This window comes from Colletotrichum fioriniae, assembly GCF_027942845.1.
Source record: "Colletotrichum fioriniae strain IMI 355084 chromosome Unknown scaffold_7, whole genome shotgun sequence".
Taxonomy (NCBI): domain Eukaryota; kingdom Fungi; phylum Ascomycota; class Sordariomycetes; order Glomerellales; family Glomerellaceae; genus Colletotrichum; species Colletotrichum fioriniae.
The window spans coordinates 1,945,627-1,960,098 of record NW_027076843.1 but is presented as its reverse complement, the minus strand read 5'-3'; the positions used below and the strand labels follow the sequence as shown (position 1 = coordinate 1,960,098).

Genomic DNA, 14,472 nt, shown 5'->3' with positions numbered 1-14,472 from the left:
CCAGATACTCCGTTCTCTCACACACACATACGAGCACAAAGTCACACATTACACAACCCATTTCTGCTATACCCACCCGGACGGCTCCATGGATTAGGCACGTTGCGCCGTTGTGGCTCGCATCTGCCCTTCCCATCAATGAGCATCGCAAGAAACTGACTGGTGTGTTTGGTGGTTCCCGGGGCGAGAATCAATATGCACGCCCTTCTCTCTTTCACAGGCTTTTTTCCCGCTTTACCCTCCTCCGCTTGCTCTCCGCAGCGGCAGCGCAGCCCATCCATGATCCAGCTCGGTCTGCGAGGAGACGTAGCTCGGCTGCAGCGCCGCCGCAAGGTACATACCGCAGTACCCATCCATGGGGTTCGTCGATCTAATCAAGAAGTCGGGAAGCCATGTATGTATGTTTCTCGGGTAGTCTTCATGCAAGGATACCTGCCGGACAGACCTGCAGAGTCGCACACATAAGAGCCTCTCGCGGTTACTGTGTATACAAGACTCCTCCGAGTCTTGGTGCATGTCTACCAAGTACTGCGTATGCGTGAAGTGAAAGGGTAGCTCTCCACCCTTGGGCCGGTTGATCGTCCTCGTCAGACAAAAATCCAACCATCTTTCTTCAACAAGTCTCAAACAAGACGACGTTTTGCAAAAGAACCAAGACGAAGCCATCGTTGTCCAAAGGCTTGTGAAATGCTGCGAGTTCAACCTCGATTTACTTCATAACACTCGTTAACTTTACCCCTCCATCCTCTTCTTCCTTGTCACCACTCACTTCTCTTCGATACCCCCTCCTCCCCCCCTCCGGAAGTAAACAGAAACCAAACACACGATGCATTTGCGGGACAGCGAAGGCGGCGGAACCGCCTACCAAGAAACAGGCCTCACCGACGGCGCAACAAATGGCTTGACCAACGGCAACAGCACCGTGAACCCCTCTTCAACGAGGACCGTTGTCGTGACATCGCGGGCCGAGTCCACCACCACCACCACCGCCGCCGGTGTAAGCGACTTCAGACATGAGCTCCTCTTCGCATGGCTGCTCGTCCTCCACCGCAACAACGACGACGGCCTGAGCAAGGTGAACTGGGGATTTAGAACACGGGACGGCCAAGAACCGTCGTCGGCGACACACAACAGCCTGAGCCTGAGCGAGGCGCCGTTCAAGAACAGCGACTCGATAGCAGAGGCCTTGGAGGTTATCAAGGAGCTCGGCGAGAGCGGTCTCGATAGTGAAACGCAGACCATCCCGGTGATATACTTTAACAATGGAGCACCCAAATCTCAGGGCAACTCTGAGAAGGCCCCCTCCAAGAGATCACAAGACGTACGTAGACAACCCTCTTTCGTGACACTTCACTTCCTCTTATACGATGTTCAGTTCAACAGGCTAACCCCTGAAACCCAGTGGACATACCAGATCGAGGCGACGCTCAACGAGAACCAGCTGGTGATCAAGGCCCAATGGGACCGCGCTGTCCTCTCCTACCGCCATGCCATCTTCCAGCTCGACTCCTTCATCGAGATCCTCACCACCATCCTCGAGAAGCCCTACCGCCAGGTCTCGGACACCATCGGTCCCACCGCAAAGGACCTCGAGCAGCTCTGGACATGGAACGCCGAGCTGCCCGAGAACATGCAAAAGTGCATGCAGGACATCATCTCCGAGGTCGCGGCAAAGGGGCCCGAAAGGCCGGCCGTCGAGTCCTGGGACGGCAACTTCTCCTACGGCGACGTCGACCGCCTGTCCACCCGCCTCGCGCGCCACCTCGTCGCCCGCGGCGTCACCGTCGGCTCCACGGTGCCAATGTGCTTTGAAAAGTCCCGCTGGACCACCGTCGCCCTCCTGGCCGTCATGAAGGCCGGCGCCGCCTTCGCCCTCACGGACCCGTCCCAGCCCGAGGCCCGCCTCCGCACCATCGTCGAGCAGACCGGTGCCACCATGATCGTCACCTCCCAGAACCAGAGCGACCTCGGCCGGCGCATCGCGCCCGAGCAGACCCTCGTCATCGCCTCGGACGACACCCTCAACAATGATACCCTCGAGCTCGCCGCCGAGCTGCCCGTCGTCCCGCCCTCGTCCCCGCTCTACATCCAATTCACCTCCGGCAGCACGGGCAAGCCAAAGGGCGTCATGATTTCCCACGAAAACTTCACCAGCGGCGCCGTGCCCCGCGGTTGGGAGGTCGGCTACCGCGCCCACTCGCGCTGCTTCGACTTTGCCTCGTACGCCTTTGACGTCAGTATCGACTGCATGCTCTGCACGCTCGCCGCCGGCGGGTGCCTCTGCATCGCCTCGGACGAGGACCGCATGAACGACCTCAGCGGCGCCATCCGCAACTCAAAGTGCAACATGGCGCACATGACCCCTTCCGTCGCCCGTGTCCTCGACGCGGACGTCATTCCTTCCCTCGAGGTCCTCGGTCTCGGAGGTGAAGCCGTTTCTGCTGGAGATGCCTCGACCTGGAGCAAGACCACGAGCGTCATCATCGCCTACGGACCATCAGAGTGCACCGTCGGCTGCACAATCAACGGCAACGTCAGCAGCACCTCCACCAACATCGGCAAGGGCACCGGCGGCCTCACCTGGATCGTCGACCCGGACGACCACGAGCGCCTGATGCCCGTCGGCGCCGTCGGCGAGCTCCTCATCGAGGGCCCCGTCGTCGGCATGGGCTACCTCAACGACAAGGCCAAGACGGACGAGGTCTTCATCGAGGACCCGGCCTGGCTGCTCGCCGGCGGCGGCCCCGCCTGCGGCAGACACGGACGCCTGTACAAGACGGGCGACCTGGTCCGCTACGACCCAGACGGTACGGGCTCCATTGCCTTCGTCGGCCGCAAGGACCAGCAGGTCAAGCTCCGCGGTCAGCGCATCGAGCTGGCCGAGGTCGAGCACCACCTCCGGGGCAAGATGCCCTCGGGCGTCAAGATCGTCGCCGAGGTCATCAAGCCCGGCGGCAGCGAGCCCACGCTCGTCGCCTTCGTCGTCGAGCAGAACCCCGTTGACGGCCCTGCAGATGCTGACAGCGGCGACGTCACCACCTTCTCCCCCGAGTTCAGCCAGGCCATCGCCGAGATCGACATTGCCCTCGGCGCCGAGATCCCCCGCTATATGGTCCCCTCGGCCTACATCCCCCTCCGCAAGATGCCCTCCCTGGTCTCGGGCAAGATCGACCGCAAGCGCCTGCGCGAGCTCGGAGGCTCCATGTCCCGCGAGCAAGTCGCCCGCCTGCGTGTTGCACCTACCGAGAAATCGGAGCCCGAGACGGAGATGGAGAAGGCGCTGCAGCAGGTCTGGATTAAGATCCTGGGCAGCGAGTCCGCCGCCGCCATCGGTCTGCATGACAGCTTCTTCGCCCTCGGCGGTGACTCCCTCCGCGCGATGAAGCTCGTCGCTGCCGCAAGAGAGGACGGCATCGCCTTGACCGTCGCCACCATCTTCAACTTCCCCACGCTCAAGGCCATGGCCGAGAACGCGACCAAGGTGTCCAAGGAAGACGACGCCGCCGTCGCCCCCTTCTCTCTTCTCGAGGAAGGCTGGACCCCCGAGGAGGCCCGCGCCGAGTCCGCTAAGCTCTGCGGCATCGATGAGTCCGCCATCGAGGACATTTACCCCTGCACCCCCCTTCAGGAGGGTCTTATGGCTCTGTCGGCAAAGGTTACCTCGGCGTACGTCGCGCAGAGAGTCGTCGACCTCGCAGACACGGCGACGGCAGACAAGCTCCGCAACGCCTTCGACGTTGCCGCCGCAGACTGCGCCATCCTCCGCACGAGAATCGTCCAGGTGCCCGGCCGCGGCCTCGCCCAGGTCGTCGTCAAGGAGGACATTGCCTGGCACATTGGCGACGACCTCCAGGGCTACCTCGTCAAGGACCGCGAGGAGGGCATGGACCTCGGCAGACCCCTCGTCCGCTACGCACTCGTCACGGACAACGCGTCGGGCAAGGTGCAGTTCGTGCTGACGATGCACCACGCCCTGTACGACGGCTGGTGCATGCCCCTCATCGTCGACAAGGTCAACAAGGCCTTTGACGGAGAGAAGGCCCAGCGCCCGGCCGAGTTCAAGGACTTTATCAAGTACCTCGGCAGCATGGACCGCAGCGCCGCCGAGACATACTGGCGCGAACAGCTCCAGGGTGCCGCTGCCACCACTCAGTTCCCCGCGCTGCCGTACGAGGGCTACCAGACGCAGGCCGACTCTCTCCTGGAAGTCTACGTGCCCCTGAACGGCAGACCCGCGTCCAACACCACCGTCGCCACCGTGATCCGCGGTGCCTGGGCCTACGTTGCATCTCACTACGCCTCATCCAACGACGTCGTCTTTGGCGAGACTCTCACCGGCCGTAACGCGCCCATCAGAGGTTCTGACGAGATCGAGGGCCCCATGATCACGACCGTTCCCTTCCGAACCCAGGTTAACGCCGAGACGCTCGTCAGCGACTACCTCCAAGACATCCAGGACCAGACCATCCAGCAGATCCCCTACGAGCACACCGGTCTCCAGCACATCCGTCGTCTCAGCCCGGATGCCCTCGAGGCCTGCGAACTGAGAACCGGTCTTGTTCTGCACCCGAGCGCCGACGACTTCGACCAGGAAGAGTTCAACAAGTACCCGGCCAACCGCCTCGTCCCCGCTGGCGACGCGGAGGCCGCGGAGGAAGCTCTCAAGTTCAACACCTACGCCCTCATGCTCGTCTGCTCGACGGACCCCAAGGGCTTCTTGGTGATGGCCTCATTCGACTCAAAGACTGTTCAAAAGCCTCTCATGGAGAAGGCACTCGCCCAGTTCTCCCAGGTGGCGCAGAAGCTTTGCCAGCTTACCGATACGCCACTTGGCGATATCGCGTACCTGACTGAGGAGGACAAGACCGAGGTCGCTCGCTTGAGCACCGAGAGCGCCAAGGGCGTTCAGCAGGAGTACCCTGAGGCCGAGGCGGTGTACATTGTCAACCCGACCGACTCTGCGCTTCTGGCACCTCTTGGAGTTGTTGGTGAACTCGTGGTAGTCAGCAAGTCCGACTTGTCCCTCTCCACGCTAGAGAACCCCTCGTGGGCCGAGAACAAGGAAGCTGGCAAATTCTACAAGACGGAGCGCCTGGCCAAGTTCAACGCGGATGGATCTGTCGAGATCACCGGTAAGACGAGCGATCTGGTCCAAAAGGCCAGCACCGCCACCAAGGCGCCTACTAAGCGCATCTCTGCCACGTCTGCCAAGCAGCGTCGTCTGCGAACTCTCTGGAGCCGTGTACTCAGGCTCCCCGAGAGTGATATCGGCCTCAACGACAGCTTCTTCCGCCTTGGTGGAGATTCCATCGGTGCCATGAAGCTCGTCTCCGAGGCTCGCCTTGCTGGCCTCACACTTACCGTCAACCAGGTCTTCACCAAGAGGACGTTGTATGACATGGCCAGCGTCCTGCAGGACTCTGAGCCCACTCAGGACTCTCAAGAGTCCCTGAAGCCTCTTGTTCCCTTCGAGCTGGTTGAGAACCTCGGCGATGCCCCGGCAGAGACTCTCCGCCCCCTGCTGGCCGACCCGACATGGAAGATTGTCGATGCTTTCCCCGCAAGACCGTTGCAGGAGGTCGCCGTCAAGGGCACGATTGAGATCCCTCGCTTCTCTGCTCGTTATGAGGCCATGTACTTTGAGAGCGACGTCGACCGCCCCCGTCTCTTCCAGAGCTGTCAAGAGCTCGTCTCCCTCAACGAGGTGCTGAGATCAGTTTTTGTCAAGCACAACGGCGCTTGCCTGAGCGTCATCCTTGAAGATGTCAAGACCCCTGTCGTGGAGTACGAGATCGACAGTGACGTCGAGACCTTTGTCAAGGACCTCTGCAACATGGACGTCCAGACCCGGATGCCGCTTGGCTCCATCTTTATCAAGTGGTTCTTCGTCCACAGCAGCAACGGCCAATCCGCTCTGGTGTTCCGTGTCTCGCACGCTCAGTACGATGAGATTTGCCTTCCCATCATGTTGCATCAGCTTTCGGCTCTGCACGAGGGCAAGCCCGTTCCCAAGGCTCTCCCCTTCTCCTCCTTCGTCGGCCACGTCGTCAAGTCCAACATCCCGCAGAGTGTCGACTACTGGAAGGAGCTCCTCCAGGGATCCTCTGTCAATGTTCTGAAGCCCGATACCCCCGTGACGGAGAGACAGCACTACGCCATCGACAGGACGTTCGACATCTCCACCCGCTCTAAAGACGTCACCATCGCCACGCTCCCAACCGCAGCCTGGGCCCTTACCCTCGCCCGTCTGCAGAGCACGCGCGACGTCACCTTTGGCGAAGTCGTGAGCGGTCGTAACATCGACTTCCCCAACGCCGACATGGTCGTCGGCCCCTGCTGGCAATACGTGCCCGTGCGCGTCAAGTTCGAGGACGACTGGACGGTCCTCGACCTTCTGAACCTCGTGCAGAACCAGCACATTGCCAGCTCGGCGCACGAGGGCATCGGTCTGCCCGAGATCGCCAAGCTATGCACCGACTGGCCCGCTTCCGTGGACTGGTTCGACACGGTGGTGCACCAGGACGTCGAGCACGTCGAGAGTCTCGGGTTCGAGACGGCGAGCAGCCGCATGGAGACGATTTACCCGCAGCAGGAGCCCCTTCGCGAATGGAAGATCCAGGCGTTCCCCCAGGGCGACAAGTTGACGATTGAGATCGTCACCTTCGAGTCGTGGAAGGGTCATGCTGCCGAGCTTCTTGATAAGATTGAGGAGACGTTCAAGATTCTGCTTGGAAACCCCAGGTCGCTTTTGTTTGAGCAGCAATAAGAGGAGGGATTTTGTACATACTGTACTAAAGACTGCATAGAGGGGGACTAGTGTTGAGTGTGTTACCATTTTTGGTCTCTTTTATCTGATATCATTTGTTGCTTTGTTAATGTCTGTTGAAGATTCTCTGATTGGATGAGGGGCTTTTCGATTGGTTTGGAAATTCTGGGAACGATTTCATGTTTCTTTGTTACTCTTTGGAGTTTGGTTGTTTCAATACACAAATCATACCATACCATATCTTGCGACCCTTCCTCGCTGCTTCTCTGGTTCGCCCAACTTCCTTGTGTGCCGCCTACTTAAGGCAACCACAGCCTAACCTGCATGTGGCCGCTTCCAACAGCCTCACTTTCCTTATCTCACAGGAAAAGGGTGTCAGTTTCCTGTTCCTCACACAAATAGGGCGGAAGGTGGCTTGCTTCTCCATCCTATCACCTTTCTTGTCTCCAGGTTTGAGCCTCCACCACACTTCAGACTTATTGTCTTCTCGTTAAAGCAGCGAGAGACTGTTAGGAGGCTCTTCTGAGAGTGAGATAAGCAGGACGCTGTCCCCATCCCCTTCTCCCCTTGGCCAACACTCATCCGCACCTCTTTTGCGACTCTACACCAGCATACAGCTCTCATCACAGCCTGATTTCCCCTCGCCGCTTCAACGCACCCCCAGCAATCAAATAACGCCACAATGTCTGACAACGTCAATTGTTTTACCGACAGCAAGTTCCTCGACGAGCTCGATGCCGAGGACAACGCCACCGACATGAGCTTCAAGGATCTGCTTGATCCTACTGGTTATTACGACTTCGGCCACGTCGACGATGGCGCTCTTGGCGCTGCGGACCCCCTGGATCCGTGAGACTTTTTTTTTTTTTTACCACTTGCTAACAAAAAGGGTGTCAGTGGCATCAACGTCAGACCTGACCCATTTAATCCAATATGGCCGTGAGTTTCCCGCCCCATTTCCCATACCTCCTCTCCAAATAACACAGTCTTAGTGCAGATGAGATCATGCATGGTTGCAGTCCACATGCCGGCAATGAGTTGACATTGTCATTGGCCAACGCTTCGGTCCAAAGTGGTTTGAAATCCCTGGAGGTAGCTTCAACAGCTCCAGTCGAGTGGACTTGTGCCGAGTGCGGCGAAGAATTCGAGCGCGAATGCAGACTACAATGGCATGCTAAGAGCAAAAACCATAAGGCATATTTTTGCCCAGTCCAAGGCTGTGGTAAGGGATTCATGATGAGAGAAGAGCGTGATGCTCATCAACGCCGGCCTCATCTTGAAGGCCACGAGCGCGTTGACAAGGGGCATCCGTTTGCTTGTGTGGAGTGTTCCGTTGAGTTCAAGAGCAAGTCCAAACTTCAAGAGCACGCCAACGAAGCACAGCACAACCCGTTTGCTTGTTCTTGTGGCAAAAACTTCGCTCGACTTGATGTCCTCAATCGGCATCTTGACTCCATGGGGACTGACCTGCCGAAATTCCCCTGTCAGTTCTGCAAAAGTCACCGCGGAGAGAACGGTTTTCGAAGAAGAGACCATCTTGTACAACATGTCCGCGGCTACCACAAGTTCGAAGCCGAGGGGAAGATCGAAGACATCATGCCTTCCCGCCGAGGAAAATACCAGACACCTCCAGTCTGCCACTTTGCGGATTGCCTGCACCACCGGGACGAAAACTTCAAAACACTCAGTCGTGAAGAACAAAACCGCTCCAAGCCATTCGAATCACAGTCGGAATACACCAAACACATGAAGAACGCCCACGACTTCACAGCCTTCCCCTGTACAGTGAGAGGATGTAGCAAGACTGGCGCCAAGGGTTACGCGAGAGAGAAAGATCTCATCAAGCACAGGAAGAAGGATCACCCCGAGGCGGGGAAATACGTTCCGGCGATGCGGGATATCAGCATTCCTTGTCCGAAGTGTTTTAAAAGATTTGCGCCAAATAGTGCACCATACCACATAGATTTTTTTTGTGGTTGGTAGGCATTTTCTTGGGGATTGCACGCACTCGCACTTCCGTTTCGCGGCTGGAAGCGACGCCGGGAACGCGTCTGCTGACTTGGGGAGCTGGATTGAAGTTGAATTTACTCGTTACCTGCGAGAGGCCGATATCGCTTGTTGTTTGATCGGGGGTTGCAGTTTCTATTTATTTATTTTTTGTCGTTTGATGCATTGTTCTCCTGGCCTTTGTTTGAATTTTGAATGCTCGCTCTTGATGAAATGTATTTATCAAATAAAATTCATATGTTGACTAAAACGTCTCTTGCAATGAGAGTCTCGGCAGCCACGAAATCTACCTCCCTTCTACATGAGAAGAATACCGAGTGTCTGCTGAAAGTCCGATCACAAGGCCTTGGCCCATTCTTGCTTGCGCTTGCATTGAATGTCTGGATTGTCAGGGTCAAGATAGTTCTACTATTCGCTATAGTCTGTAAACATATTGCACCATTTGGGTATTGCAATCGAACACTGTCGGAAACCCTTTCCGTACCTTCGCTAAACAAAGCTGTTCCCAGCCTGTTCAAGATACATCCATGTCCTGAACTCCCGAGTCGATCGCCTCTAGCACCCTCTCAGCATACCGCCGCCCCGCGGGGCTGAGCATCATCGGATCATGATGAAAACCATCTCTTTCCCATGGTAACGTCCTCGGCGCTGGATCCGCAGGGTGCAAATCCCCAACCCGTTGCGGCATGCCCTTATACCTCTTGCCGTGATCATCCACCCAAGTGAGCAACTCCGTCCGTGGATCCCGCGTCGGAGCATTGTAAAAGTCAATGGGCGACTCCCAGTCCGGATCACCCAGAATCAGCCGCGCAATATCGGTCCGGTCGTCCAGCAGCAGAGCCAGACGCGGCGTGGCGAGCTGCTCGTACCATCCTTCGCCCAGATGATTTACAATCCCCGCAATCTCACGATCGCCGATACCCTCGATCCACCATAGGTTCTGCGTCGCCTTCATGAACATGAGATAATGAGCCAAAATAACGAGCGCGCGAGGCCTCTTTTCCCGTCCAAGCTCGACAAAGCCCTTTGGAATAAAAGTGAACCACGTCACGACGCGGAGGGTCATGATGGGCCCAAACCCGTTGACGAGCTCGGCATAGAGGGAGCCGAGGTACTTGAGCGTGTCGTAGTACGTCGAGATGTCGTCGTAGTCCGGGTCGCCGGGCTGGATGGAGGAGACCATGAAGAGCAGGTTATTGGGGATATGCTTGGCAGCCTCGTCGAGGTTGATCGGCGGTCGCATGAAGAGCTCCGCGAGGCCAGAATCCCACAGGGTCTGCGGTGTGGCCATGTCGATCATGAGACCGATGCCGCGCCAGACGACCATCCAGTCGATGATGTAGAGGTCCTTTGTCCCCTCTTCGCGGAACATTTGCGACGATAAGGCGGTGAGCAGCAAGGACGTCGCGATGAGGGCCGGGAAAGTTTCCGGTTTACCTTCCTCGATGGCCTTGCGGTAGCCCTCGAAGGCGCGTGCGCGGTAGCGGAGGGCGCGGGAGGGGGCGATGTCTTGTTTGAGGTGCTGGAGCTGGAGGGCGGATGTGCCGAGGAGGCAGTCCATGAGGAAGGGGCTCTGGAAGGCGTGGCTTGGGATCTTGACTTTGAGGATGTCGTCGATGCGCTTTACCCTGCCGGCCTGCGTGGCGAAGGAGGTGAAGGTGTTTGTGGTATAGAACCAGAGGAGCTTCATGTCAATGGCATCCCTGTCGCCGGCGGGGATGTAGAGCGGTTCTTTGATGACGAGGGCGTTGGCGTCGTCGTCGTCGCCGCCGCCGCCGCCGCTGCCGGCCGCGTGGTGGTTGTGATTGTTGCGGTGGTGCGGCGGCGTGTGAGACCGCGAGCGGGCCGGGGAGAAGGTCCCGGCGGAGGAGCCCGATGGCGATCCCGGTGGGTGGCGGTCGGGGTGAGAGTGGGACGGTCCGGGGTAGTTGCAATTGGCCTTGCGGAGCAAGCAGTTACGACATGTTGGACGAGCCTCATCGCACTTCACCTTGCGTGTTTTGCAGTTCTTACATCCCGTCCGGGACTTTTTGTGAGGCCGTTTTGAGTGGTACGGTTTATCCTCGATGTGATTTGTTGAGCCTCCTGCGGTGATGGCGGCGGCGTCCGCTGAGTCTGACTGTCCGGAGGATGAGAGGATGGTCATCGTGTGAGTGTATGTTTGTGTCCTTGACGGGGCCCCCCAAGGCCACCCGACTCTCGTCTCAATGATGAACCTGAACCAAGCAGCTGCCCTTCAGTCTTACGGCGTCAGGATTCGGGATGAGAGGGAAGGATGGCTACGGGGTGAAGTGAGATGAGGTGGAGGTTGTTGGGGTGAGATGAATGACGAGTGGGGAAGATGGGAGGGAGAGAAAGAGAAGCTTCTCGGTAGTGGCAATGAGGTGAAAGGTACGTTCGTTCGGAAATTGTCAAGTGTGTGAAGTCGGGACGCTAGGTAGAAGGGGTTGAGTTGGTGATGCTCGGACCTCTACTTCTTTTTAGGGATGATGTCCAACGGCCGGACGGGGGAAGTAGAGATGTCGTCGGGGTTGAAACAGAGTTCCGTGGGCGGGTGACGCTGCTGACGGAATGAGACGCCTAGTTATCGGATGAAGCTTCAAAACACAGTCCCCCTTCGCACTGATTAGTCGGCCCGCTAGCTTCAAGTTTGTCTCTTTTTTGCCCCCAGGGGTTAGGTGGTTGGCTTCGTTGGTTCTACTATGCAAATGCCGACTTAAATTGTGTCGGGTTGAGTGTGTGTGTGTGAGGCCTCACGAACAAACGAGCCTGTTGCTGCTGCTGCCTTCCCCAGGTGTTGGTAATTGTTACCTTAGTTATCAAAGCCACAAATGGAGAGATCATTGACCCCACAACGAGCTGACGAGCTCTCTACCTGACTCTCATCTGACGGATGACTAGCGCTTTTCCCTGTTGGGCGGCACGAATCCTTCGAAGGTGGTGGCATGCTGGTTTTAATAAGACGGGCTAATAGAAGCCAGAGAAGCTCACCTCACAAGCGGGAGAGAAACGAACGCACCGCAACAGTACATGGTGTGTTCCAACTTCCATGCCGTTGACGTACCCAAACTGCGCCCGCGGGGGCCACGAAGCATGTGTGCAGCGGCAGCAAGAAGGGGAAAAAGGACGGATAAGAGGCTTGCGCAAGCCTTTCAGCACCCGGCATTACACACAAGTTTGTTCATTCCAAGGGTCGGAAAGAAGGGTACTGTGTATCCGTAAAGGCACTGCGCCTCCCACAGTACGCTTCTCCCTGCTGTCAACCCTCCGTGGGTTGCCCTTTTGAGCGTTGTAGTGGGTTTGGATACGGACATGTTTGTTTGACCTTTGGGGAACGTGGACATTTGACACTTGGCGCACAGTTCCCGGTGAGTGAAGGAGGAGGCGGGGGAAGTTGTGACTTGAGAAGTACCGGTAGGTACTGTGAGCTGTGAGGCCCGTACTGCCGCAGGCGAGCTAAAACTGAGTGTGGTCAAGTCTCAAGAAGTGGAGCTGCGCCCGGCACAGGGCGCCTGGGTCCCAACGCACGCGGGCCATTTCTGGTCCCCCTGCGCCCGCCGTGAAGAGGGGCCCGAGGTGGGCCGATGCTCCGGTCACCTGATTTCGCGTCTCAGCGGCTCGCAGGTCCTTTCCTCTCCATGTTACTCCGTACCTTCGTACGCGACACGGAGGTCTTGGGTTTCCGGCCCGTTTCCCCGGTTTTCTTTCTCCGGGCGACGAACGCTGTTTTCGAGGTGATACTTACTAAAAGGTTCGAACGCCAGAGCAATTGCCCCCAATTGACATGGCGTCTCTCTTTCAGCTCCCCGAGGAGCTCCTCCTATCCCCCTTGTTCGAGCGTTTCCCCTGCCGCGAACGTCAGATCCGTTCTTTAGCTACTCTTCTCCATGTAAGTCGCCAAGTCTTCGATCGAAGACTATATGTGAAGACTAGACACTGACCTCAACACTTCAGCCCGCCGCCGCGCCCTGTCGCAACCTCATCGTCTACGGCACCGAAGCCACCGGCAAGTCAGCCATCGTCGAGTCACTCTTGCAGAACCTCTCCAAGCCCCCCGACGAAGAAACCGAACCCGAACCCAGAACCTCTCTTAGCTTCGCCATCGTCAACTCCATACAATGCATCACGGGCCGGCATCTGTTCGAGCGGACAATCGCTGCCGTGGTGGACGCGATACAATGGGAGGCTCCGCCCAGGAAGTGCGAGACGTTGGCCCAATTGCTGGTTGAGCTCTGCAAGATGCTAAAGTACACACAACGACCCGACGGCTGGCGCTTCGTGCTCGTCTTCGACGCAATTGACCGTCAGAGGGACGCTCCCGCAACTCTCCTCCCAGCATTAGCACGGCTATCCGAAGTGGTGAGTGATCATATACAACCCCTCCTCTCCCCCTTCAACCGATGGCATACTAATACCCTACTGTCCGTAGATACCGTGTCTAACCTGCGTCTTCATCGTCACCGCCCCTCCCCCCTCCAGCCTCCGCACCTCCTTCGTACCACACATCCAATTCCCAAATTACACCAAACAGGAATTCATAAAAATCATCTCGGCGTCCCCGCCGCCGCCGACTCCGACCACGACGCAAGACGACACAAACTTCCTCTGGACCCGCTTCGTCGGCGCCGTCTGCGACGCCCTCACGACATCGGCATCCCGCACCTTGCCCTCGTGCCGCCACAGCTGCGACGCCCTCTGGCCGCGCTTCACGGCGCCCATATTGGCGCGCACCCACGGCCCGCGCGAGTTCTCCAAGCTCCTCATCGCTTCGCGCGTGCACTTTCAGGACGAGAGCCTCCTGAACCCGAGTATCGTCTCCATCAAGCTCGGCAACTCTTCTTCTACGACGACAACGACGACGACAAAGGTGAATGGCCATACACCAGTAGGCACGCCCTCGAAGCACGCGACAACAGTATCAGCCCAGTCGACGGCGGCACTGATGAGCACCGCCACCGCCGACCTAACAACCCTACTACCGACAACCACCCGCCTGCTCCTCCTCGCAGCCTACCTCGCCTCGCACAACGCGCCCCGCCACGACCTAACGCTCTTCTCCACATACCACCACGGCCGCCGGAAACGCCGCGGCGGCGGGTTCGTGGCGCCGAAGAGGGGCCGGCCGAGCAAGCACAAGAAGATCTCGCGCAAGCTGCTCGGCGCGCACGCCTTTGTTCTGGAGCGCATGCTTGCCATCTTTGCTGCCGTGCGGAGCGAGTGGGCCGAGGCCGACGTGCGTGGCGGGTTCGGTACCGTTGGCGGCAGCAGCGTAGTGGACGGCGACGTCGGTATGGCTATCTCGACGCTCGCGAGTCTGCGGTTGCTGATGAAGGTTGGTACGGGTGGTGATCCGATGGATCGGGGCGGCAAGTGGAGGATTAATGTCGGGTGGGACATCATTCGGGGCGTGGGGCGGAGTGTTGGTATTGAGGTGGAGGAATGGCTCATCGACTAAGGTTGGGTTGTCAGTGTACGGATGACTTGATGTTTGAGACGGTGCATGAGAGTTGTTATGGCCAGGCTCAGTAACAATATGAAGGGGACATCAAAGTTCTGCCAATTTTTCATGAAACGTTGTGGATGTTCAGCTTGAAATGCATCGAGAATGTCATTCAAACGCCGGAGCCTTTCTCGCTTCGCGGTGTCTAGGTATCTCGTCTTGGAAGGTGAACCTCACCTAATGCCAGAACCCCCCCAAT

The 14,472-nt window shown here is 57.9% G+C and overlaps 3 protein-coding genes across 3 annotated transcripts; 2 read left to right on the top strand and 1 right to left on the bottom strand.

The window, feature by feature from the left end:
* Positions 1–826: 826 nt before the first annotated feature.
* Positions 827–6,766, top strand: N0V96_006702 (uncharacterized protein; the record flags this gene model as incomplete). Its single annotated transcript, XM_053198874.2, has 2 exons — positions 827–1,321; positions 1,403–6,766. The coding sequence occupies 2 exons, from the start codon at positions 827–829 to the stop codon at positions 6,764–6,766; spliced, it is 5,859 nt and encodes a 1,952-aa protein (XP_053043706.2).
* A 2,521-nt stretch (positions 6,767–9,287) lies between these two features.
* Positions 9,288–10,919, bottom strand: N0V96_006701 (uncharacterized protein; the record flags this gene model as incomplete). Its single annotated transcript, XM_053198876.2, has 1 exon — positions 9,288–10,919. One exon carries the CDS (start codon positions 10,917–10,919, stop codon positions 9,288–9,290), a length of 1,632 nt encoding a protein of 543 aa, XP_053043708.2.
* A 1,638-nt stretch (positions 10,920–12,557) lies between these two features.
* On the top strand, positions 12,558–14,228 carry N0V96_006700 (uncharacterized protein; the record flags this gene model as incomplete). Its single annotated transcript, XM_065757804.1, has 3 exons — positions 12,558–12,662; positions 12,728–13,132; positions 13,203–14,228. 3 exons carry the CDS (start codon positions 12,558–12,560, stop codon positions 14,226–14,228), a joined length of 1,536 nt encoding a protein of 511 aa, XP_065613721.1.
* Between the last annotated feature and the right edge of the window lie 244 nt (positions 14,229–14,472).